We start from the raw sequence: 25,437 nt of genomic DNA on the forward strand, positions 1-25,437 counted from the left end.
ATTCTCCTTTCCTTTGATACGGGCGAGTTCCTGAGCTATGATAGTAGTTTAATGCAGTTTAATGTGGATAAATGTGAGGTTATCCACTTCGGTGGATAATGGAGTCGTTAGGAAAAGGGGAAGTTCAACAAGATCTAGGTGTTCTTGTACATTGGTCACTGAAAGCAAGCATGCAAGTACAGCAGGCAGTGAAGAAAGCTAATGGCATGCTGGCCTTCATGACAAGGGGAATTGAGTACAAGAGCAAAGAGGTCCTTCTGCAGCTGTACAGGGCCCTGGTGAGACCGCACCTGGAGTACTGTGTGCAGTTTTAGTCTCCAAATTTGAGGAAAGACATTCTTGCTATTGAGGGAGTGCAGCGTAGGTTCACAAGGTTAATTCCCGGGATGGCGGGACTATCATATGTCGAAAGATTGGAGCGAATGGGCTTGTATACTCTGGAATTTAGAAGGCTGAAGGGGATCTTATTGAAACATATAAGATTATTAAGGGATTGGACATGCTGGAGGCAAGAAGCATGTTCCCGCTGATGGGTGAGTCCAGAACCGGAGGCCACAGTTTAAGAATTAGGGGTAGGCCATTTAGAACGGAGTTGAGGAAAAACTTTTTCACCCAGAGAGTGGTGGATATATGGAATGCTCTGCCCCAGAAGGCTGTGCAGGCCAAATCTCTGGATGCTTTCAAAAAAGAGATGGATAGAACTCTTAAAGGTAGCAGAATCAAAGGTTATGGGGATAAGGCAGGAACTGGATACTGATTGTGGATTTAAACGCAAACAACAGGAATTCTGCAGATGCTGGAAATTCAAGCAACACACATCAAAGTTGCTGGTGAGCGCAGCAGGCCAAGCAGCATCTGTAGGAAGAGGTGCAGGACTGACGAAGGGTCTCGGCCTGAAACGTCGACTGCACCTCTTCCTACAGATGCTGCTTGGCCTGCTGTGCTCACCAGCAACTTTGGTGTGTGTTGACTGGTTGTGGATGATCAGCCATGATCACAGTGAATGGCGGTGCTGGCTCGAAGGGCCGAATGGCCTACTCCTGCACCTGTTGTCTATTATTGTCTATAGCAGAGCAGCGCTCAGTCTGTTAGAGCAGGTACCTTGGTCACCTGCCAATGACTCGAAATGATACCTGAAAAGGTGCTGGTATACTAACTGCAGCCTCTGTATTATATAATTTGTAATCTTTCTCGGTACTTAGATTATGCTTTTTACAGCCACAGGAATTTACATAGTAACCGGAGAAGTGCCTCACTGAACAAATGTAATTAGCCGAAGTCAATCACTAACCCCCGGACTCAGCTGGTGCATCCCGCCGGTGACTCGCTCTGGTTGCCAGCGCCGCTCGCTGCGTCCCCACCGCCACCATCGCCGCTCCGGATCCACCACCCACCCTGACCTGGCTCCCCTTCGTGGCGTTATGTAAATCTGGGTGGGGATAATCCCGATTTGTAAAACTGGACGATCCTCTCACGGCCGATTTTCCGCCCAGGCCCAGTGGGATTTTTAAAAAAATGTATTTAAAGTAACCAAGTTTTGGAACTTGGTTCCCGATGTGTAAACCCCAGACGCATGAAGCGATGGAGCTACCACCTCAAGAGTCGAGGGTTATCGATCTCAGTATGCGAATTACACCATGAAAATAAACTGCGAGACATTGGGTTCTGAGGGTGCATGGGGGTCCCCAGTGAACGGCGGCCTGCTCCGCAGGGGCAAACTGTCCTCCGTTATCATTAAACCCGTAAGGATATCATTGCCTAATACGTACCTTAGTTTCCAAATGCCTGATTTGAAGCCCTGGTTGGAGTTCTGTGCTCTCCTGGTTTGCAGGGGAGGATGGATTCGAGTGAGAGGCCAGGCGGCTAAAGAATGAATGAACGGAGCTCTATCATGGGTACGAGCCTCCGTAGCACCCAGGACATCTTCAAGGAGTGATGCCTCAAAAAGGTGGTGTCCAACATTAAGGACCCCCATCATCCAACACATGCTCTGCTCTCATTGATACCATCAGGGAGGAGGTTCAGGAGCCTGAAGACCCACACTCAACAATTCAGGAACAGCCCTTCCCCTCTGTCATCAGATTTCTGAATGGACATTGAACACATGAACACTATCAAAGTATTTTTAAATTTTTAATTTTTGTACTACTCATTTAATTTTATATAAAACCATAATACCTAGGAGCAGAATTAGGCCATTCAGTCCATCAGGTCTGCTCCACCACTCCATCATGGCTGATCCTGGATCCCACTCAAACCCATACATCTGCCTTCTCGCCATATCCTATGATGCCCTGATCAGGAAATGATCAACTTTCGCCTTTTCTAGTTGGCTGCCAGTGGCTCGTGGTGTTCCTCGGGTCAGGATTGGGACTACTGCTTTTCACATTGTTTGTCAATGATTTGGGTAATGGAATTGATGGCTTTGTAGCAAAGTTTGTGGATGATATGAAGATAGGTGGAGGGGTAGGTAGTGCAGATTGCAGCAGGACTTGGACAAATTGTAAGAATGGGCAAAAAAGGTGGCATATGGAATACAGTGTTGGGAAATGTATAATAATGCATTTTGGTAAAAGGAACAATAGTACAGACTACTATCAAAATGGGGAGAAGGTTTGTGCAAGTCTCCAAGAAGAGTCGAGGGTTATCAATCTCAGTATGTGAATTACACCATGAAGATAAACTGCGAGACATTGGGTTCTGAGGGTGCATGGGGCTCCCCAGTGAATGGCAGCCTGTTCCACAGGGGCAAACTGTCCTCTGTTATCATTAAGCCCGTAAGGATATCATTGCCTAATATGTACCTTAGTTTCCAAATGCCTGATTTGAAGCCCTGATTGGAGTTCTGTGCTCTCCTGGTATGCAAGGGAGGATGGACTCGAGTGAGAGACCAGGTAGGTCAAGATAACAAAAGGAATAACAATTGACTTCAGGAAGGCAAGAGGTCCTGAACAAGCCCCACTATTCATAAATGGAACGACAGTGGAAAGGGCCTCCAGTTTCAGGATTTTGGGGAGGAACATCACCAAGGAGCTCTCTTGGTCCCTCAACACAATCTTGATAGTAGGGTAGTTACAACAGAGCTAATTGCTGGCCAACTTTTATTGATGTGTAATAGAGAACATACTGACATACAGAATGGCAGTGTGGTACTCTAGGTGCAGCAAGACAGATCACAAAGCACTCCAACAAGTGATTAAGATGGCTCAGCACATCACTGGGACTCAACTACTGGACCTGGAGACAATCTACAACTCTCGCTGCCTGCCGGCACGCTCATAACATTATTAAAGACCCATCCCATCCCGGGCACTGTCTGTTCAATCTCCTGCCATCTGGTAGGAGATACAGAAACACCTTGGACAAGACAGTAAGACTGAAAAACAGCTTCTTCCTGACGACTGTTGTGCAGCTGAATAATGCTACACCCCAGCTTGCCAGTGGCCTTTGGGTGTTAAGAACTATCAAAGTCACTTGTTGCATGCAAATATGGGATTTTAAAAAATTAAACCATACTGCATACATTATAAATATCTGTTTTGCATGGAGTGACACTGCAATCTCATTGTCTTGAGCAATGACAATGAAGTTCTATTCTATTCTATCTTGTAGAGGAAAGCTCCAGTGCTGCAGTTGTAAGGATAAAGCCACTGAAATATTGGAAGAAAAAAAATCACATAGTATTCAATTTAACCTCTATGTGCAATATTACCAATAAGATTCAGTGGTGAAATCTGAACCATCATATTGGAATCAAGTCACAAATTGATCCTCTCACTTGCTTCCCATTTCAAGAATCATTTTACAAAATGCATCTCTCCGCCTTTTCTGTTTCTGCCTACTGGTGAGGTAGCAATTGCTTAAAATCACGTTAAAGAAATATGTTTTTTTCCCCCTGGGATTTTCATAACTGGTATCACATGAAGCCCACCTTAAATCTGATGTAGGCTGAATTTGTTGCTTTTCTTGCTCTGTTTACAGAACTGATTTAAGAAATTCCTCATTATTTGATTTTGCAGCATTGTTCAAAACAGCCCTTCTAACTGATGCCAGATAAAGCAGCTTGCATTGATTATCATTAACAGGGAATAGAGAAACAGCTCAAATACACAAGTCACTCTAATAAATCTCATTCTAGTAGCAATTAAGCATGAAAGTCCAATTAAAATAATACTCAAATCCCAAAGGATGGAAAATGATTTCTTTTTACAAAATAAATGACAACATCCAGTTTATCTGTAAGAAAAGGTCAGTATATTTATGGATTGCTTTATAAAAGGTACTATCATACATTGTTACATAGTAATGAATTCACAAAAATATGAAGAAATATTTACAAGTAAAACACAACCACAGAACAGTTTCACTTTCGCGAAATGAAACACTTAACGCAGTTTCTATTTGCACAAAACAAAACACTCAGATTCATTTGATTCCACCTGGAAAGTTGCAAGCACAAAAGTAATCCCTACATCACCAAAGCAGAAACTGTATAATGAAACAAAACCCTAGACCTAACAAGTATATTTCTTGCTTTTTCAAACCTTTTCACACATAGACCTTCTGAAATTCACCAGGTTTCCCCCACTCTTATTTTCCTGGAGAGGAAAAAAAAACCTTAGCAGGTTTAACCCTTTCACACACCTCTTCCTAGTTACAACCAGTCACTGGACATGTTGTTCTCAGCAAAGTTATAAACAAATTGCATTAGGTCAAGTGTCAAAGATTGATTTAAAAAAAAGAGATAAGAGAGCGACAGAAATATCAAAGGTGTATGAATAAATATATATCTCTTTTGCTGGTAATGACTTCAATCAGAAATTATAGCTTGTGATTCAATAGTGATGATCAGACAGCTTTTCTACATACATGGGTTAACAAGGATATATGGTCTAGAAAGCAACTGAATGAAATCTGGCAACCTGGTATCCATGAGTGAAAGGGTTAAAATAATAGCATTTATAATATTTTAGGAAAAAACAAGCAAATGAGCTAGTTTTTAAATAATAACCCTTTATTAGGTACCATGTCCCTTACAGTGTTTGAGAAAATATTATAATGGATATTGAGGAAAAAAAACTTTTTATATCCAGTTTATGCTTGGCTAACACACATACAAGAGATGCCATTTTTCCTAAATTCTGTACACTCCTTTCTTCCTCCAAATAAATACAATTTGCACAGTAGGTATCAGAGATGAAAAAGCCTGACCTTTTAGCATTTTCACTGTATTCCTTAATGCTTCCAATAAATCTAAGTAATTGATAGAGGTAATATTTATACAGAATTTACATGATACAAAGCTTGACACAAGCTGAAAAAATTGCTACCAGCTCATTGTTAAACATTTTTTTTAAATTTGCCTCCTCTAGTTAGAGCTGTATTTTAACAACTCAAATTACAATATTCACTTTCTTAATAAATTATTTACAAGCTTTTGAAGTACAAAGGAACCAGCAAAATTCTTTTTATTTGAAAGGATATGTTTCTACAAGAAACAATGTTCAGAGAGGAGAAACCTGGGTGCACTATGTACAAGATGCAAATTGATCTCAAAAATTTTTTTTTTGTTTGTTTGTTTTTAAAATGTTTACATGTTCGAAATGATCCCTGAAAACTTCACAAAAAAATTATAAATGAAATTTGTGAAAATTCTGTCAGAGGTTAGAAAGATTTTTTTTTTGATTTTTTTTTTCCCCTTGTAGATAGAAATTACTTTGTACAATATAAACAACAGGAAGAACACTCTCCTGGTTAGGGATACCCACTACAGCACAAAAAAACCCTGGAATTTTGTACAGAGAAAGTGAATACCAAAAGTCACGTGCAAGTCTAAAAGCGAATAGTGCACAAAGCCTCCATAGGCCAAACCCTAGTGCATTAGCACAAAAATAAAAAAAAAATTGCTAAGCTAGCGTATCTACAATTTGTAAAATTATTATAATCAAAATTTGTAGAGGAAAGGGGAATAAAGCATTTCAAAAGTAAAAGCACCAAACTGAGACTAGATGCACGTGATGCTACTGTTGAGGCCACAAATTCCCATCAACTACTTTAAGAACCTTCGTAGAAATGTAATTTGAGCTGCAAACCATAAACCTTTTCAAGTATTCAATGGCCACTTCTTCCCATATTGTTTATTTTAACGTAAAGAAAAAAACTTAAAAGAAAAAAAAATAGTAGCAGCATTCACTTAGGCAGAAGGAAGAGTGAGGTCCTTTGCTCTACTGCATGGACCTGGGGAAGAGGAACTAGTATTATACTAGTTAACCGTGACACAAAGTGGTAAACACCTTTCTTTCCAGAGGAAGAGCACCTGAATCCTAAATGCAGTCCCAACACTTATTGTGCATTTTTAGCCTTAGGTTCAGCAGAAGTGCGAATTGTTGGTTTGGCAAGTGCAACCACATCTAGGTTACTGCTCGCAAATGGAGCATCTCCGTCTTAGACCCCATTAATTGAGGGTTCCTCTACAGTGTTCTGCACCACACAGACATGGGATTTTCACATCTTCAATGGGGAATTTGTAGTCGTATGTTATCTCCTCGTTCACATTTATTTGTTGCTTGGAATAAATTACTATCTTCTTTTGCGATTCCACTGTGATGACTTTAGCGTAGCAATTAGGCTGATAACAGAGAGCAGAAAGTCATAATTAGACAGATCAGTCCAGTCCCTTGGTAACAGAGTTTGTTTACTTTTCTTCTGTGCCAAGATTGTAAGCCTGACATCTTTAGTGCTAGCATTTGTATTTCCTTGAAAGTTAACTCAATATTCTCTGAATGTGTGAAGAATATCCACTAAAACTTGTGTAAGTCATTGTTGTATTGAGCATTCATGTATGACAATGAATCAGACAGACTTTTGAATTGTTGTATATTCCTGTTGTTCAGTTATAATTTGAGTTCTGTTACAGAAATTACTCAAATACACCGCTCCGACAATTCGGACCTTGAAGTAAAGAGAGCTTTATTCACAACATTGTGGGGAGGTTGAAACGCACTGTTAGTGGTTCCACTCCCAAAGATATCATGAATAAGGTCCTCAGAAAATGTTCATCAGCTTTAATACTTCTTAATTGTCTCTGATGCCCAAAACATTTTAAAGTTGTTAAACCCAATTAACAGCCTTTGACACATTACAAGCTCTGTCATTAATTTTGCTTTTCTGTCAAAATCAATGTGGGATGTTCCAGATGGTCCACTGCCTGAGGCCAAGTCAGCACTGCGACCCTCCTACCCGTTTATCTCTATATCTGGCCCATGTAAAAGTGGGCTGAAAATCCAAGGGAGTAACACAGCTGGCTTGCCAGCTCCAGCAATATTGGGACCATTGCCACCTCAGCAAATTCCAGCATGATGAATATTCCTGGTACTTTTGCTTAGATTTCAAAAAGTTTGCCAGAAATTACAACTAATAAGTTACTGATGCAGTTTCTGCCTTACCTTAGATACTCAGTTCAAACTTAAAATGTAAAATAAATCGATCCAATATAAATACTTACATTGCAGCTATGGTTGATAAATCTGGCAAAATTGCCACATTTTGTGGCATCTATAATGGAATCATGGTCCACCCTGAACATATAGCTACTTCCAATTCCCTCATCTTCATACCGCTTTTCTCGCATGTCTGCAATAACCTGCAGGGAGATAAGGTCAGATAAATTAATGGAAATTCCATCTCATATTCAAAGTACAAAGACATCAACCAGATTTCCGAGATAAGTCACCTGGGCCAGACGGTGTACACCCGGGGGTTCTGAAAGAGGTGGCTGATGACATTGTGGAGGCATTAGTAATGATCTTTCAAGAATCACTAGATTCTGGAATGGTTCCGGAAGACTGGAAAAAAGCAAATGTCACTCCACTCTTCAAAAAGGGAGAGAGGCAGAAGAAAGGAAATTATAGGCCAGTTAGTCTGACAGTGGTTGGGAAGATATTGGAGTCCATTGTTAAGGATGTGGTTTCGAAGTACTTGAAGGCTCAAAATAAACCACAGTCAGCATGGTTTCCTCAAGGGAAAATCTTGTCTGACAAATCTGTTGGAATTTTTTGAAAAAAATAACAAGCAGGATAGACAAAGGAGAATTGGTTGATGTTGTGTACTTGGATTTTCAGAAGGCATTTGACAAGGTGCCACGCATGAAGCTGTGTAACAGGCTATGAACCCATGGTATTACAGGAAATATTCTAGTGTGGATAAAGCTGTGTCTGATTAGCAGGAGGCAAAGAGTGAGAATAAAGGGAGCTTTTTCTGGTTGGCTGCCAGTGAGTAGTGATGTTCTACAGGAGTCTGTGTTGGGACCAATTCTTTTTATGTTATATGTCAATGATTTGGATGTTGGAATTGATGGCTTTGTTGCAAAGTTTGCAGACAATACGAAGATAGGTAGAAGGGCATGTAGTTTTGAAGAAGCAGAGAAACTATAGGAGGACTTGGACAGATTAGGAGCATGGGCAAAGAAGTGGCAGATGGAATACAGTATCAGGATGTGTATGGTCATGCACTTCGATAGAAGTAATGAAAGGGTTGACTATTTTCTAAATGGAGAGAAAATGCAAAAATCTGATGCACAAGGAGATTTGAGAGTTCTTGTGCAGGATTCCCCAAAGGTTGATTTGCAGGCTGAGTCTGTGGTGAGGAAGGCAAATGTAATGTTAGCATTCATTTCAAGAGGACTAGGCTATAAAAGCAAGGATGTAATGTTGAGACTTTGTAAAGCACTGGTGAGGCCTCTCCTGGAGTACTGTGAACAGTTTTGGGCCCCTTATCTTAGAAAGGATGTGCACAAACCAGAGAGGGTTCAAAGGAGGTTCATGAAAATGATTCTAGCATTGAATGGTCTGACACATGAAGAGCATTTGATGGCTCTGGGGCTATATTCACTGGAATTCAGAAGAATGAGGGGCAACCTCATTGAAAGCTATCGAATGGTGAAAGGCCTTGATAGAGTGGATGTGGAGATGACGTTTCCTATGGTAGGAGTGTCTAAGACCAGAGGACACAGCCTCAGAACAGAGGGACATCCTTTTTGAACTGACATAAGGAGGAATTTCTTTAGCCAGAGAGTAGTGACTCTGTGGAATTCATTGCCACAGGCAGCTGTGAAGGCCAAGCCTTTATGTATATTTAGGGCAGAGGTTGATGGATTCTTGAATGGTCAGGGCATGAAGGGATACGGAGGGTAGGCAGGAGATTGGGGCTTAGAAGAAAAATGGATCAGCCATGATGAAATGGCGGAACAGACTCGATGGGCCAAATAGCCTATACCTTATAGTATTATAACCTGCAAAGCTAATGGATGTTATCTATGTCTAAATTATTTAATAACTGAAATGAGCCATCTAGTGGTCAAGACTGGGATAATGCAGTTATCGACTGCAATAATCAACCCAATTTGGATGTTTTTCATTTTAAAAATAACAAATCAAACAGATCCTATAAAAATTCAACAAAACCCTTTACAAGGTGACTGCATTTGAGGTGGTGGGGGCAAGCGGCCTTCTTGATCCACTGCAGTCCTTGGGTCATCAGTAAAGCTGTTAGGGACAGAGCCACAGGATTTTAACCCAACGACAGAGAAGGAACCAGTGAAGAAAGGAACGGATCTTCCAGCAAAGTCATGGGGTTCAGTAGCAATTTCATTGTCCATGCGGGAAGTCCTGTCCACTTGTCCTATTCTATTCCTTCAGTTCATTCAACACCAATAACCTTGCATCTTCCTGGTCTCTGCACCATCATTTCTGCTGTCTGGAGTGGCCCAAGGATTTAAACTCCTACACGAGGAAATCTGCAGATGCTGGAATTTCAAGCAACACACATAAAAGTTGCTGGTGAACGCAGCAGGCCAGGCAGCATCTCTAGGAAGAGGTACAGTCGACATTTTTCAGGCCGAGACCCTTTGTCAGGACTAACTGAAGGAAGAGCTGGTAAGAGATTTGGAAGTGGGAGGGGAAGGGGGAGATCCGAAATGATGGGAGAAGAGTGGAGGGGGAGGGATGGAGCCAAGAGCTGGACAGGTGATTGGCAAAAGGTATATGAGAGGATCATGGGACAGAAGGCCCAGGGAAAAAGAAAGGGGGAGGGGGGAAGCCCAGAGGATGGGCAAGTGGTATAGTGAGAGGGACAGAGGGAGAAAAAGGAGAGAGAGAAAAAGAAAGTGTGTATATAAATAAATAAATAACGGACGAGGTACGAGGGGGAGGTGGGGCATTAGCAGAAGTTTGAGAAGTCAATGTTCATGCCATCAGGTTGGAGGCTATCCAGACAGAATGTAAGGTGTTGTTCGTCCAACCTGAGTGTGGCTTCATCTTTACATTAGAGGAGGCCGTGGATAGACATATCAGAATGGGAATGGGACGTGGAATTAAAATGTGTGGCCACTGGGAGATCCTGCTTTCTCTGGCGGACAGAGCGTAGCTGTTCAGTGAAACGATCTTCCAGTCCGCGTCGGGTCTCACCAATGTATAGAAGGCCACATCGGGAGCCCCGGACGCAGTATATCACCCCAGCCGACTCACAGGTGAAGTGTCGCCTCACCTGGAAGGACTGTCTGGGGCCCTGAATGGTGGGTAAGGGAGGAAGTGTAAGGGCATGTGTAGCACTTGTTCCGCTTACAGGGATAAGTGCCAGGAGGGAGATCTGTGGGGAGGGATGGGGGGAACGAATGGACAAGGGAGTCGCGTAGGAAGCGATCCCTACGGAAAGCAGAAGGGGGGAAGGGAAAGATGTGCTTAGTGGTGTGATCCTGTTGGAGGTGGCAGAAGTTACAGAGAATTATATGTTGTAGTCGGAGGCTGGTGGGGTGGGAGGTGAGGACAAGGGAAACCCTATTCCTAGTGGGGTGGCGGGAGGATGGAGTGAGAGCAGATGTGCATGAAATGGGGGAGATGCGTTTGAGAGCAGGGTTGATGGTGGAGGAAGGGAAGGAGGACATCTCCTTCATCCTGGAATGAAAAGCCTCATCCTGACAGCATGACGAAACTCTTAAGCAGGTTTACGCCTCAACCCGCTAACTGACATAGTTGGGACAAAGAGTCATTCAGCTCAGGAATGGGTCCTTCAGGCCATCTCATGCCCATGCAGATCTTTTTGCTCATCCACACTAATCCCATTTCCCCACTTTAGGTCCCATCTTTCTATGCCTTCTCTATTTGAATGCTTCTAAAACATTAATTGTTATCAAATTCCATAAGATATAGGAGCAAAAATAGGCCATTTGGCCCATCGAATCTGCTCTGCCTTTTCATCATGGCTGATCTATTTTCCCTCTCAGCCCCAATCTCCTGCCTTCTCCCTGTATCCCTTCATGGCCCAACCAATCAAGAATCTATCAACCTCTGCCTTAAATATACAGTACATAAAGACTTGGCCTCCACAGTTGCCAAAGAATTCTACAGATTCACCACTCTCTGGCTAAAGAAATTCCTCTTCATCTCCATTCTAAAAAGATGCCCCTCTACTCTGAGGATGTGTCCTCTGGTCTTAGACTTTCTCACCATAGGAAACATCACATCCACTCTACCACGGCCTTTCACCATTCGATGGGTTTCAATTAGATCACCCCTCATTCTTCTGAATTCTAGTGAATACAGGCCCTGAGCCATCAAATGCTCTTTATACGACAAGCTGTTCAATCCTGGAATCATTTCTATGAACCACCTTTGAACCCTCTCCAGTTTCAGCACATCCTTTCTAAGAAAAGGGGCCCAGAACTGCACATAATACTGCAACTGAGGCCTCACTAGTGCTTTACAAAGTCTCCATTTGCTCATAACTCATAGGCAGTGTCAAGGACTATTCTGGAGTTATGAAATTATAGATAGCAGTTATCAATTAAATGAAAACCAGTCTTCAGGAAATAAAACCTACTTACAATTTAACTTACACTGTTACTTTCAAGACCATTGAAACCAATGATTAGGTGTGGGACATTCTGATTCTGCACCATTGAAACTACGCAGGGGATGACAAAAGAGGAATGTTTATGTTACTTGGTAGCCATTGAAACCTTCAGAATGAGACCAAGAAAGGCATTAAGGCTACGTCCACACTACGCCGGATAATTTTAAAAACGCCAGTTTCGAGTGAAAACGACAGGCGTACACACTAGGCGTTTTTCAAAATGCCTCTGTCCACACTAACACGGATATTTGGGCGAATCTCCCCTACTGGGCACGCGCAGGACACACAGAAAACAAGCGAAGAGGAAACGGTATACTTAGTGCGCGTTTGTCCAGTTACAGAGAAGAAAGACTTAAAAGGAATTGCTCTTGGCTCTCGCGCAGGAGGATTTAAAACTAAAAAAAACAAATACTGGAGTGTATTGGAGGCAGCCGACAGGGAGCTCACGGACAGTACGACCCGGCTGATGACGAACATTGAAAAACTGACTAACTCTGTTGCATTAATAAAGCACCTTGTTAAATGTATAAAACATGTCTGCATCAGTGTTATCTTGTATTTCCATACAATGTTACACATCTATTGGCAAAGTACTTGCATAAATAGGTAACGCACCTTCACACAAGCAAGGACAGAAAACAGGGAAAGGTGAGTATACTTATTTATTCAGTAAGCTATGGGTCAAAGTATTTGGTGAGTACATTTCTAACTCTTCTGGCTTCAGTCTTGTTGCCGTCTGTTCTGAAATTGTTAGGTTATGTGGGGGGGTTGCGTTCAAGAAAACAACGAAATGCCGCGCTGCGGCTGTCTTTTCTGGCACGTTTTGACAGTGTTTTTAAATAGTCAAAAAAGCTCACTTTACAATTTAACTCTCACGCCGTTCACACCAACTGCGCTTTATAACAGCCGTACGGCAGTGCTTGCGCAGTACCAAGCAGAAGCAGAAAAAGCGTTGTTGTTGTGGTGTTGTCATGACAGCGTTTTTAAATCTCTCCGGTTACCCCATACAGACTACAACGGATATTCAGCATTTTCAGATTTATTCACTCTGGAGACTGTTTCTGAAAATCTCCGTTTTCGGGGGTGAAAACGGCGTTTCAGTGTGGACAGAAGGTCAAAGCAAATAGAAAAAGCTTCGTTTTCAAAATTATCCGGCATAGTGTGGATGTACCCTAAATGACCATCTCCTGTATTAACACATTGTTATCCTGCCAGTTAATGAGCAGTTCACAACAGGTCTGTTTGCCACTTAATATTCTGGTTAGTTGTGTATTCAGGGAGCCATCCCCCACTGTAGCAAAGGTACATCTTAGGTGTCTGAAATTTGTGCTCAGAGATTTCAGGTTAGCCACAGGTATTTGACATTTTTAAAAAACTATCAATCCCCAAAACTGGTGGACCTCCAGACAGCAGACTCAGGACATGAGTGCAGTTCCCCTTTAAAAAGAGGGAAACTGGGATGGCGCGCCAGGTTGCAAGTACGATTGAAAGGCAGAGCCCTTAGACCCCCACTCCTGACTATCCTGCTGGTGAATATACGGTCTCTGGAAAATAGAGGTGAAGATCTCTGAGCTAGACTGCAGTACCAGCGGGACATCAGGGACCACGCTTCAGGGAAACATGGTTCACCCCCACCATCTCGGACGCAGCGGTGCAGCCCGAGGGCTTCGCCATCCACAGAAAAGACAGGGTTGCTGAGTCTTCTAAAAGGTAGAGGAGGTGGAGTATGCTTTATGATTAACTTGTCGTGGTGCACAGACATGGCGGTTTTGTCTCTATCCTGCTTATTCGAGCAGGAACGTCTGAGGGTCAAATGTTGTCCATTTTCTCTGCTGAGGGAATTTCCCATCGTCATCCTGGTGGTGGTGTACATTCTACCTCAGGCCAATGTCAGGCAGGCACTGGAGGAGCTGAACACCATGGTCAGCCATCATGGACAGTACACCCTATTATTGCAGGGGATTTTAACCAGGCCAGCTTGAAGATGTCTCTGAACAACTACCACCAACATATTCTGTGGAACCGGAGCAGCCAAAACACACAAGCATTGTTATACCTGTATCAAGAACTCTTACTGTGCCATCCCACACCCACACTTTGGAAAGTCCGATCACCTGGCTATATTTCTACTCCCAGCATAGAGATGGAGACTAACGGCCGCAGCACCAGTGGTGAGGAATAAGAAGGTAAGGTCAAGGGAGGTGGGGGAGCATTTACAGGACTTGCTTTGAGTTGGTGGACTGGACAATGTTTAGGGATTCATCTTTGAATGTGAATGAATACACCACACGGAGCCTTTGAATGTGAATGAACACACCTATATTTGTCACCAACTTCATCAAGACGCGGGTGGATGACTGTGTGCCTTCAAGAACATACTCAAACCAGGAGTCGTGGGTGAACCAGGAGATTAACCATATAATAATTACAGCACAGAGACAGGCCATCTCAGCCCTTCTAGTCCGTGCTGAACGCTTACTCTCACCTAGTCCCACCGACCTGCACTCAGCCCATAACCCTCCATTCCTTTCCTGTCCATATAGCTGTCCAATTTTACTTTAAATGACATCGAACCTGCCTCAATTCTTCTACTGGAAGCTCGTTCCACACAGCCATGACTCTCTGAATAAAGAAGTTCCCCCTTGTGTTACCCCTAAACTTTTGCCCCCTAACTCTCAACTCATGTCCTCTTGTTTGAATCTCCCCCTCTCTCAATGGAAAAAGCCTAACCACATCAACTCTATCTATCCCCCTCATAATTTTAAATACCTCTATCAAGTCCCCCCTCTACCTTCTACACTCCAAAGAATAAAGACCTAACTTGTTCAACCTTTCTCTGTAACTCAAGTGCTGAAACCCAAGTAACATTCTAGTAAATCTTCTCTGTACTCTCTCTATTTTGTTGACACCTTTCCTATAATTCGGTGACCAGAACTGTACACAACACTCCAAATTTGGCCTTACCAATGCCTTGTACAATTTTAACATTACATCCCAACTCCTATACTCAATGCTCTGATTTATAAAGGCCAGCATACCAAAAGCTTTCTTCACCACCCTGTCCACATGAGATTCCACCTTCAGGGAACTATGCACCATTATTCCTAGATCACTCTGCTCTACTGCATTCTTCAATGCCCTATCATTTACCATGTATGTCCTATTTTGATTAGTCCTACCAAAATGTAGCACCTCACACTTATCAACATTAAACTCCATCTGCCATCTTTCAGCCCACTCTTCTAATTGGCCTAAATCTCTCTGCAAGCTTTGAAAACCTGCTTCATTATCCACAACACCACCTATCTTAGGCTACGTCCACACTATGCCAGATAATTTTGAAAATGAGATTCAGAGTCTGCTGAGGTCTAGATCTGTGGCATTCAAGACCACTGATCCATAACTATAAAGACTTTTAGCTATGATCTACCAAAGGCTATTTTAAGAGTAAAAAATCAATTCCGATTGAGGTTAGAGATGGAATTGGATGCACATCAGCTTTGGCAGGGCTTGCAGGCTATCTCTTCCTACAGAGGGAAACCTAACATCATGAACGGCTATGATGCTTCACTCCCAGATGAGCTCAACACTTTTGACGTACACTTTGAAAGGGAGAATAAAACGACACCTGTGCAAATCCCTGGCAGCACCCAGTGACCCTGTGATCTCTGTCTCGAAGGCTGACATCAGAACATCTTTCAAGAGGGTGAACCCTTGGAAGGCACCAGGCCTTGATGGTGTACCTGGTAGACCACTGAAAACCTGTGCCTACTGGTGGCAGTATTCAAGGACATCTTCAATCCCGTACTGCTGCAGTCGGAAGTTCCCACCTGCTTAAAAGGGCAACAATCGCACCAATGCCCAAGAAGAGCAGTTTGAGTTGCCTCAATGACCATCATCGAATGGTACTCACATCTATGGAGATGGAATGCTTTGAGAGGTTGATTATGACCAGAATCAACTCCTACCTAAGCAAGAACCTGGACTCACTGCAATTTACCAGATCTACAGCACATGCAATCTCACTGGCTCTACTCTTGGCCTTGAACCACCTGGACAACAGCAATGCCTACATCAGGCTGCTGTTTGTTGTTTACACCATAATGTTCAACACAATCGTACCCTCAGCTCTAATCAACAAGCTCCAAAACCTGGGCCTCTGTACCTCCCTCTGCAACTGGATTCTTGACTTCCTCACTGACAGACCACAGTCAGGCGGATCAGAAACAACAGCTCCTCCTCACTTACAATTAATACCGGCGTATCTCAAGGATGTGTGCTTAGCCCACAGCTTTACTCTTTCTACACACACGACTGTGTGTCTAGGCACAGCTCAAACACCATCTATAACTATGCTGATGACACAACTATTGGTGGTGGTGTATCTGATGGTGATGAAGAGGCATAAAGATCAGCTGGTTGAGTGTTGTTGCAACAACATCCTTGTACTCAAGATTAGTAAGACTAAGGAATTGATTGTGGACTTCAGGAAAGGGAAGTCGAGGGAACACATACCAGTTTTCATTGAGGGTTCAACAGTGAAAAGGATGGGCAGTTTCAAGTTTCTGTGTGTCAGCATCTCTGGTGATCTATCCTGGACCCAATATATTGATGTAATTACAAAGAAGGCATGACAGCGACTATATTTCATTAGACGTTTGAGGATGAAATGCCACAAAGACTCGAGCAAATTTCTACAGATGTACCATGGAGAGCATTCTAACTGGCTGCACCACCATTTGGAATGGAGGGGCCACTGGACAGGATTGGAAAAAGCTGCAGAGAGTTGCAGCCTTCTCCATCATGGAAAATAGCCTCCCCGGCATCCCGGACACCTTCAAAAGGCAGTGTCTCAAAAAGGCATCTCCTGTCATTAAGGACCCCCATCACCCAGGACATGCCCTCTTCTTATTGCTACCATCGAGGAGGTAGTACAGGAGCCTGAAGATACTTACTGAAGAGCTCCTTCCCCTCCACCATCAGATTTCTGAATGGACAATAATCCAAGTACTCCACCTCACCACTTCTTTTTTTAAACCTCTTTTTACACAATTTATTTAACTTAATTCAAATTTAATTTAATATATTTCTTATTGCAATTTATTTTTTTAAAATTATGATGTATTGTGATGTACTGCTACTGCAAAACAACAAATTTCCTGACATATGCTAATAATATTAAACCTGATTCTTTTCAGATCTACTGTGAATACCTGCATGGAAATGAATCGCAGGGTTGTATAGTATATGGTGACATATATGTACATATTTCAATAATAAATTTACTTTGAACTCTGAGATCTGCTGTGTTGAACATTGTTCTATCTCCCATACAGTTTCAGTATGGCTCAGTTCAGTCAGTCATAATAGATAGCAAGTTCCAGATATCATCCAATTGTGTATACAAGATCACCTCTCAGCTTCCCTCTAAAAATTATTCCTCCCACCTTAGAAGTTATGCCCTCTTGTTTCTGATGCACCTAAGAGATAAAATTCTTACTATTCCCTAATCTGCAATGTCAACATCACTTAGCCTTCCACCCCATTCCACCATTAACTGTCTCCCTGATGTCCCCAATTGTTTCAACAGTATCTCTCTCATCAGTATTCCATTAAGCCCCTCAATACTGTTCCTTGTCCACAAGTAATATTACTCACTGCTAACCCCTGAAACTAGTATGCAACTCGGTTCTTCCGCAATCTAAATCTTACAGCGTAATGGAAGTGTTAAAAGGAACTATCTTTGTTTTAGTTTATGCCTTTAAACTCTACCATAAAACGCACGACATCTAAAGCCCCTTGCACAGGGGAAATGCAAGGTCGAATATCAAAGTCCAGTGGCTTCTCATCGATTCACAGAAATATTTCTAGGCCACTATCTTTAGTTCTCACCATAAGCTCTGTCCCCTAAAAACCAGGCCTATCCCTCTAACCAGCCCCTTTGTGAACTTGAGCTAACTTACTGACACTCTTACTATCCTATATGACCCTGAAGTAAGCTTCTGGCTGCCACCCCGCCCCTGCCTGCCTCTCATCAGCTACTGCTGGATCTCACCGGCACTTCTAGACTCAGGCATTCTGGTGCTCGCCCAACTAGGCTCCTGCCTTCTTCAGTTCATCTGAATTCATTCAAAACAATCTTCCTTGAACCCTGATCACTCTTCACCTTTATCGCCTAGTCTCACTGCTGTTAAATTCTTGTACTTTTTCCTCAAAAACCCTCCACGGCTACAATCTACAATCTCCCCCAGTGCTAAAAACCCAATATCTCTGTGCTTCTTTAAATCTGGTCTTTGCACATATCTGACTGTAATCACCCCATCGCTGTTGATAGAGTCTTTAGCTGCCTGTGTCCTCAGCTCTTGAATTTGCCCCATCAACAAAGGCACAAAAAGAAAGGTGAACAATAAGCAGCAAATACCTGTCGGATGTTTTGTCCAACATATTCAATGACCATCTCATCCGCCGCAATGGGCTCCATAGCAAAAAGTCCCCATTCATGGATATGACTCTTACAGAACTTCAGCTTCTTCCTACGGAACTGCACAGAAACAAAAGTCGAAATGAAAACAGGCGTCTCAACATAAAATCAATGGGTATTCTATGAGGATAAATGATTAAAGCACAGATGTTTATAGACTGTGGCAATACTTATGAATTAGGCTTTTAAAATACAGATATTGAAAGTTAAATGAATGAACACAGTCCTTAACTATTTGTCTCTTTCCTTTTACACTATGCAAATACATGTCCTGAGAGATAGGAACTGGAAAAATTCATGTCTTGCAAAACTGAAAACATCCAAGAGGACCACAATTTTGTCATAGGGTTTTGGAGGCTTGTGTGCCTCAATGATCCAGAGAGCTATGTTGGCTGGAGTCAGGGTCTTGTGCTTTAGCTCTTGGTAGGGTCACCCATGCCAAACTGGCCAAAGGGTAGAGGCCAGACTAAGAGTGGTCCACTGGTCCTCCAGGTTCGGGGGATTCAGCTCACGGCTAACATCCCTGACTGGTCCAAAAATAAAATGGTTATGGAAACCGGAATGAAGAACCCTTCTATATCTGTGTGCAACAGTATGAACAGACAGAGATGGAGGACCTCCATTGCTGCCCTAAACGCCAATGGTGTAACAGGCAGTAAGTAAAGCTGATAAAACAGTGGGTGGTTAAAAACAAAAAGATTTGGGAGTTTCCAAATTATTGCTCATTTTATCTAAAATTAGGGGATCTCAGACAGGACGGTGGCAGGTATTAGTGAGGGAAGCATTTGTGATGAGATGAGGGAAAAGATTGCTATCCAATCACCACTTAAAGGTGAAAATAGAATTCTTTGCTTAAACAGTGCACACACAGTTCCACTGAAACCATTCCCGAGCAAAACAATTGAGGCCCTTCAACAGAAAGATATAAAGTAAAGCGAATGCATGTTGATTACTTTTAAATCCTTCAAACTTTAGTGTTGATTTTTTATACAGTTAGCTACCCATAATCTTTAGCAAATGATCATACACTGTAGTTCAAAAAAATAAATCGGCAATCAATCCAAATGGCAAGGCAAGAAAAAGTGGGTACTGCTTTACCAAGAATGAGCATATCCAGTAATGGAGAAATTACTGTTGTATTTAAAGTCCTGGATAAGGAAACTGCAATCAAAGTGAATGGTAGTGAAACCACAAACCTTCAGCTGATTAAATTTAAGGAGATCGCTGTCTGCAGGTAAGCCACCCATGAAGGATGACAACAGTCTCCGCTGTTCCGACCGCCTCTCTGACCCTGCTCGAGTGGAAGCATGAGGCTGAGCTGGAATACTCATTCCCTGTGTGGAACAGGATGTCTTAGTGATATTGATGCTGCTGGAATTATCATGTACAATTCTTCTCCCCCACCCCCCACGTCAAATAAGAAAAGGTTTGATGTTTAGTCATTAAATTTTGTGTTGCTGGTCATTGTACAAATCATCAGTGTTCATTGACTTGCAATACTTAATAGGCATGTACGTCACCAGAATAAGCAGGTGACATGCAAAACTTTTTTATAGCACTTCTCTAATCCTAATGATCTAAGCCACGGGTTCCCACCCTGGGGTCCACAGACCCCTTGCTTAATGGTGTTGGTCCATGGCATAAAAAAGCCTGGGAACCCCTGGTCTAAGGAACTGATCACTATTCAATGCAACAAGTTTAAAACCTTGAATGTTCAGCTATGTTAAGAATTTCCACACAAAACCTGAGGAGCAGTTAGGATTCCACAGAGCACTGGCAAAGAACAGAAATGTGGGAACACATGGTTCTATGAAGTACACAGGGAGGAACATGACTAATTACTAGTGAGCGAGAAAAGCCCCTCAGATTCAGCAGATCAGCACTGCATGTCTGCAACATCTCTAAGTAACTACACATTTTTTGCTGTAACATTTCCATTTCCTTGGTTACAACACACGATTAAGAGGCAATTTGAAACAGAACTGCTCAACATTCAACCAAGACAATACACAGCTCAATTAAATGGATTTTTTTTTTGACCACTAGACAGCTTTAGTTTGGAATTAAGTCTAAATTACACTTTGGAAAAATCCAAGGCATGTAATGGGTTCCAGAAGTTTCTTTTGTCCAATTAATTACATCTAATAAACAGCACAATTGTAAAGAACATGTCGAGCAAGTTGTTCATTATGAATGGACTGTGAAGATGTTACTTAGAAATCCTGTAAGATTCTAAGTACTGATTCCATTAAGTCTTTCTTTTAAAGACCTGGAAAACTGAAGAATGTGCCTCAAAAAGCATATGTAAACAAGAAACTGAAAATCTCTAAAGACATGATGTTTAAAACCACACAATATGTACAAATATGGCCAGGAAAAAAAGTGTAAAGATATCTTTTCTCCTTCATCCAAATGACTGCAGAACAATTAAAATTAACTTAAAGATTGTATATTTATATAGTCCTATTTGTACGAAGTTCTTCCAGTCAGTTTAGCTAGGATATATTAAAGATCCAAGTAAAAGCAAAGTATGGTAGAAAACTACTTTCTCTCCACATAAAGGAAGAAATATAGTGACACGAGCTTCAAAGTGGATTCAGATTTCAACATTATATGGCTGCATCATATCACTCATGTCTCAAACAAACTATTAATGAATATTTAGTAACCAGAAATCCTATTTCAAATTTACCCCACAATGTCTTCTCTATACAGTAATCTTACTTGTGTGTCAGCTGGTGGCTCATCAGCTAACGTGCCACTGATGTTGAGGTATTTTGCCTTGTCCTTCTTACTGATTTTGTAATAACCTTCACTCCGGGCACAGCCAGTAATGTGCTCCCTCATTCCATCTTCCCTTTTCTTCTTCTTAACAGTGTAAGTATTGGTATGTACAAAGTGTTAAGGAAATGTTTCTAGATAATCAAATGAATGTAACTTTATAACCCAAAGTAATGCAGTTAGAACAGTGAGCTTTATCCACAATCTTCTTTCAATATGAAAGCAAGGATCAAATAATCTCAAAGTAAGACAAAATATTTAAACAAGTAATGTCCTTTGAAAATTATTAAAACTACTGTGATACTGCAATCTCCTTTGGGATCAATAAAGTATCTAGCTTAAAATAAACATCATTAGGAATGTTTCACTCGGGTATTACATTTGTACTGTACATTACATTATGTTTAAACCTGTGCAATTCATATTTATGAATTAATTTTTTGCTAAATATCTGAAATTGAATTGCTGTGCACTGGTGAGTGGGGTTTACCAGTACTTGGTCTGATGTTGGATTTAGGTAATGCCAGGAATCCGACTGTTAACTGACCATCATTGACTTAAGAAGCACTAAAACATTTGTCATTAGATTTTTTTTTAAGTGATTGGCATTGGAATCTTTGGTCTGGCATCAACAACCATTGTAGATCAGAGCAGAATGGGTAGAATGTAAACTAAGTCATTGGTGGAGGGTGGGTGGGTATTTTGGCTGCAACAGCATGTAATTAAGGGATGTGTTCAAAGACAAACTTCAATGACTTGTAACTTCCCTAAAGGTCTCTGCAAACATTATATTTTGTGTTTATTGATTCATCACTGGAAATGAAATGTGGTATTCTGAGAAGTTCACTATTTCTCTTCTGAATCAGCCTTTCCTTCTCTTTTCTGTTCCTACCTCCCATTTCATATAAAATTGCTAGAAAACAGGTGATAATTACAATTATTTTTGTTTGCTTTCAAAATTTAATTTCAAACCAATTCAACTTAGATTGAGAAAGTACAAAGTGTGTGAGATGTGTCATTTCATATATTTCTAATTTTTATCATTATCAATATGGACTGTAATATCAAGTATTAAAAAAATAGTACTTTCCTCTCTAATATTCATTAGTAGTATTTTAAAATATAATTTTCACTTCCTACAATTCTTTGTTGCACGTTTAATTGATTTTGTCAGTGACAGTTATTTTTTATTTGGTTGGCTTTGAATTGATTCTGAAAAGTATTGCACAAATATTAGACAGAGGATTCCAGCTTGGGGTATTCAGAAGTGGCCAACTTCAAGTAAGACCAATAACAAAAGGCCAAATGACACAGATGACAATTTGTAGACAACTGAACAATTGCAAAACATTAAATGCATCATTTGTTTAAAACATATTTTGATTATATGTAATAAATAAAATTCAAACATTTATGAACAATTTGAATAATTTGATTAGAATATTGATGAATAATGAGATCAAATGCCAATATATATAACATGGAATAGTACAGCACAGTACAGGCCCTTCAGCCCACAATGTTGTGCCGACCCTTAAACCCTGCCTCCCATATAACCTCCCACCTTAAATTCCTCCATATACCTGTCTAGTAGTCTCTTAAATTTCACCAGTGTATCTGCCACCACCACTGACTCAGGCAGTGTATTCCACGCACCAACCATTCTCTGAGTAAAAAAACCTTCCTCTAATATCCCCCTTGAACTTCCCACCCCTTACCTTAAAGCCATGTCCTCTTGTATTGAGCAGTGGTGCCCCGGGGAAGAGGCGCTGGCTGTCCACTCTATCTATTCCTCTTAATATCTTGTATACCTCTATCATGTCTCCTCTCATCCTCCTTCTCTCCAAAGAGTAAAGCCCTAGCTCCCTTAATCTCTGATCATAATGCATACTCTCTAAACCAGGCAATATCCTGGTAAATCTCTGTACCCTTTCCAATGCTTCCACATCCTTCCTATAGTGAGGAGGCCAGAACTGGTCACAGTACTCCAAGTGCGGCCTAACCAGAGTTTTATAGAGCTGCATCATTACCTCGTGACTCTTAAACACTATCCCTCGACTTATGAAAGTTAATACTCCATAAGCTTTCTTCACTACCCTATCTATCTGTGAGGCAACTTTCAGGGATCTGTGGACATGTACCCCCAGATCCCTCTGCTCCTCCACACTACCTAGTATCCTACCATTTACTTTGTACTCTGCCTTGGAGTTTGTCCTTCCAAAGTGTACCACCTCACACTTCTCTGCGTTGAACTCCATCTGCCACTTCTCAGCCCACTTCTGCATCCTATCAGTGTCTCTCTGTAATCTTCGACAATCCTCTACACAATCCACAACACCACCAACCTTTATGTTGTCCGCAAACTTGCCAACCCACCCTTCTACCCCCACATCCAGGTCGTTAATAAAAATCATGAGAAGTAGAGGTCCCAGAACCGATCCTTGTGGGACACCACTAGTCACAACCCCCCAATCCGAATGTACTCCCTCCTTTCTGCAGGCAAGCCAATTCTGAATCCACTTGGCCAAACTTCCCTGGATCCCATGCCTTCTGACTTTCTAAATAAGCCTACTGTGTGGAACCTTGTCAACTGCCTTACTAAAATCCATGTAGATCACGTCCACTGCACTACCCTCATCTATACCGGTCAACCTTGACGCTCTGCAATTCGCCTACCGGAGCAACAGGTCAACGGCAGATGCCATCTCTCTGGCCCTACATTCCTCCTTAGAACTCCTGGAGAATAAAGACGTATACGTAAGGCTCCTTTTCATTGACTACAGCTCTGCCTTTAATACCATCATTCCAAATAAACTGATTCCTAAGCTCTGGAACCTGGGCCTTAGCACTCAGATCTGCAGCTGGATCTTCAACTTCCTCACAGACAGGATCCAGGCTTTAAATATAGGGGACAAGCTCTCCTCTACAATCACCCTGAGCACCAGTGCTCCACAAGGCTGTGTACTCAGCCCCCTGCTGTACTCACTGTACACCCATGACTGTGTAGCCAAGTTTCCATCAAACTCAATAAATAAGTTTGCTGATGACACAACAATTGTAGGCCGTATCTCAGGTAATGATGAGTTTGAGTACAGAGAGGAAATTAAGAACCTGGTGGCATGGTGCAAAGACAATAACCTATCCCTCAACGTCAGCAAGATGAAGGAATTGGTTGTTGACTTTAGAAGGAGTAGCGGACCGCACGACCCAATTTACATCGGTGGTGCGTAAGTGGAACAGGTCAAAAGCTTTAAGTTCCTTGGGGTCAATATCACAAATCACCTGACTTGGTCCAACCAAGCAGAGTTCACTGCCAAGAAGGCCCACCAGCGCCTTTACTTCCTGAGAAAACTAAAGAAGATTGGCCTGTCCCCTAGAACCCTCACTAATTTTTATAGATGCACCGTAGAAAGCATTCTTCTAGGGTGTATTACAACCTGGTATGGAGGTTGTCCTGTCCAAGACCGAAAGAAGCTGCAGAAGATCATGAACACGGCGCAGCACATCACACAAACCAATCTTCCGTCCGTAGACTCACTTTACACTGCACGCTGTCAGAGCAGTGCTGCCAGGATAATCAAGGACACATTCCAGTACCATTCCCGTGGACAACGAGGACATAAAGATCCTAGCCAGAGGCTCAGCAATCTCTTCCCTTGCCTCGTGGAGCAGCCTGGGGAATATTCCATCAGGCCCCGGGGACTTATCTGTCCTAATGTATTTTAACAACTCCAACACCTCCTCTCCCTTAATATCTACATGCTCCAGAACATCAAACTCACCCATATTGTCCTCACCGTCATCAAGTTCCTTCTCATTGGTGAATACCGAAGAGAAGTATTCATTGAGGACCTCACTCACTTCCACAGCCTCCAGGCACATCTTCCCACCTTTATCTCTAATTGTTCCTACCTTCACTCCTGTCATCCTTCTGTTCTTCACATAATTGAAGAATGCCTTGGGGTTTTCCTTTACCCTACTCGCCAAGGCCTTCTCATGCCCCTTTCTTGCTCTTCTCAGCCCCTTCTTAAGCTCCTTTCTTGCTTCCCTATATTCCTTAATAGACCCACCTGATCCTTGCTTCCTAAACCTCATGTATGCTGCCTTCTTCCACCTGACTAGATTTTCCACCTCACTTGTCACCCATGGTTCCTTCACCCTACCATTCTCTATCTTCCTCACCGGGACAAACTTATCCCTAACATCCTGCAAGAGATCTCTAAACATCGACCACATGTCCCATAGTACATTTCCCTGCAAAAACATCA

At 42.0% G+C, this 25,437-nt stretch overlaps 1 protein-coding gene across 3 annotated transcripts in view; it reads right to left on the reverse strand.

Moving 5' to 3' along the window:
• Nucleotides 1–4,241: 4,241 nt before the first annotated feature.
• The window catches only part of setd1ba (SET domain containing 1B, histone lysine methyltransferase a), a 149,655-nt gene continuing 128,459 nt past the window's right edge, over nucleotides 4,242–25,437 (reverse strand). For all 3 annotated transcript variants that reach the window (XM_072247764.1, XM_072247763.1, XM_072247762.1), the window contains 5 exons: nucleotides 21,113–21,276; nucleotides 19,585–19,722; nucleotides 18,329–18,448; nucleotides 7,505–7,642; nucleotides 4,242–6,628 (listed from right to left, as the gene is read on the reverse strand). In XM_072247764.1, coding sequence (XP_072103865.1) covers nucleotides 6,455–6,628; nucleotides 7,505–7,642; nucleotides 18,329–18,448; nucleotides 19,585–19,722; nucleotides 21,113–21,276 — 734 coding nt within the window. In that variant the 3' untranslated portion in view covers nucleotides 4,242–6,454. The remainder of the gene's footprint in view (nucleotides 6,629–7,504; nucleotides 7,643–18,328; nucleotides 18,449–19,584; nucleotides 19,723–21,112; nucleotides 21,277–25,437) is intronic.

This window comes from Mobula birostris, chromosome 31, assembly GCF_030028105.1.
Source record: "Mobula birostris isolate sMobBir1 chromosome 31, sMobBir1.hap1, whole genome shotgun sequence".
NCBI classification, from domain to species: domain Eukaryota; kingdom Metazoa; phylum Chordata; class Chondrichthyes; order Myliobatiformes; family Myliobatidae; genus Mobula; species Mobula birostris.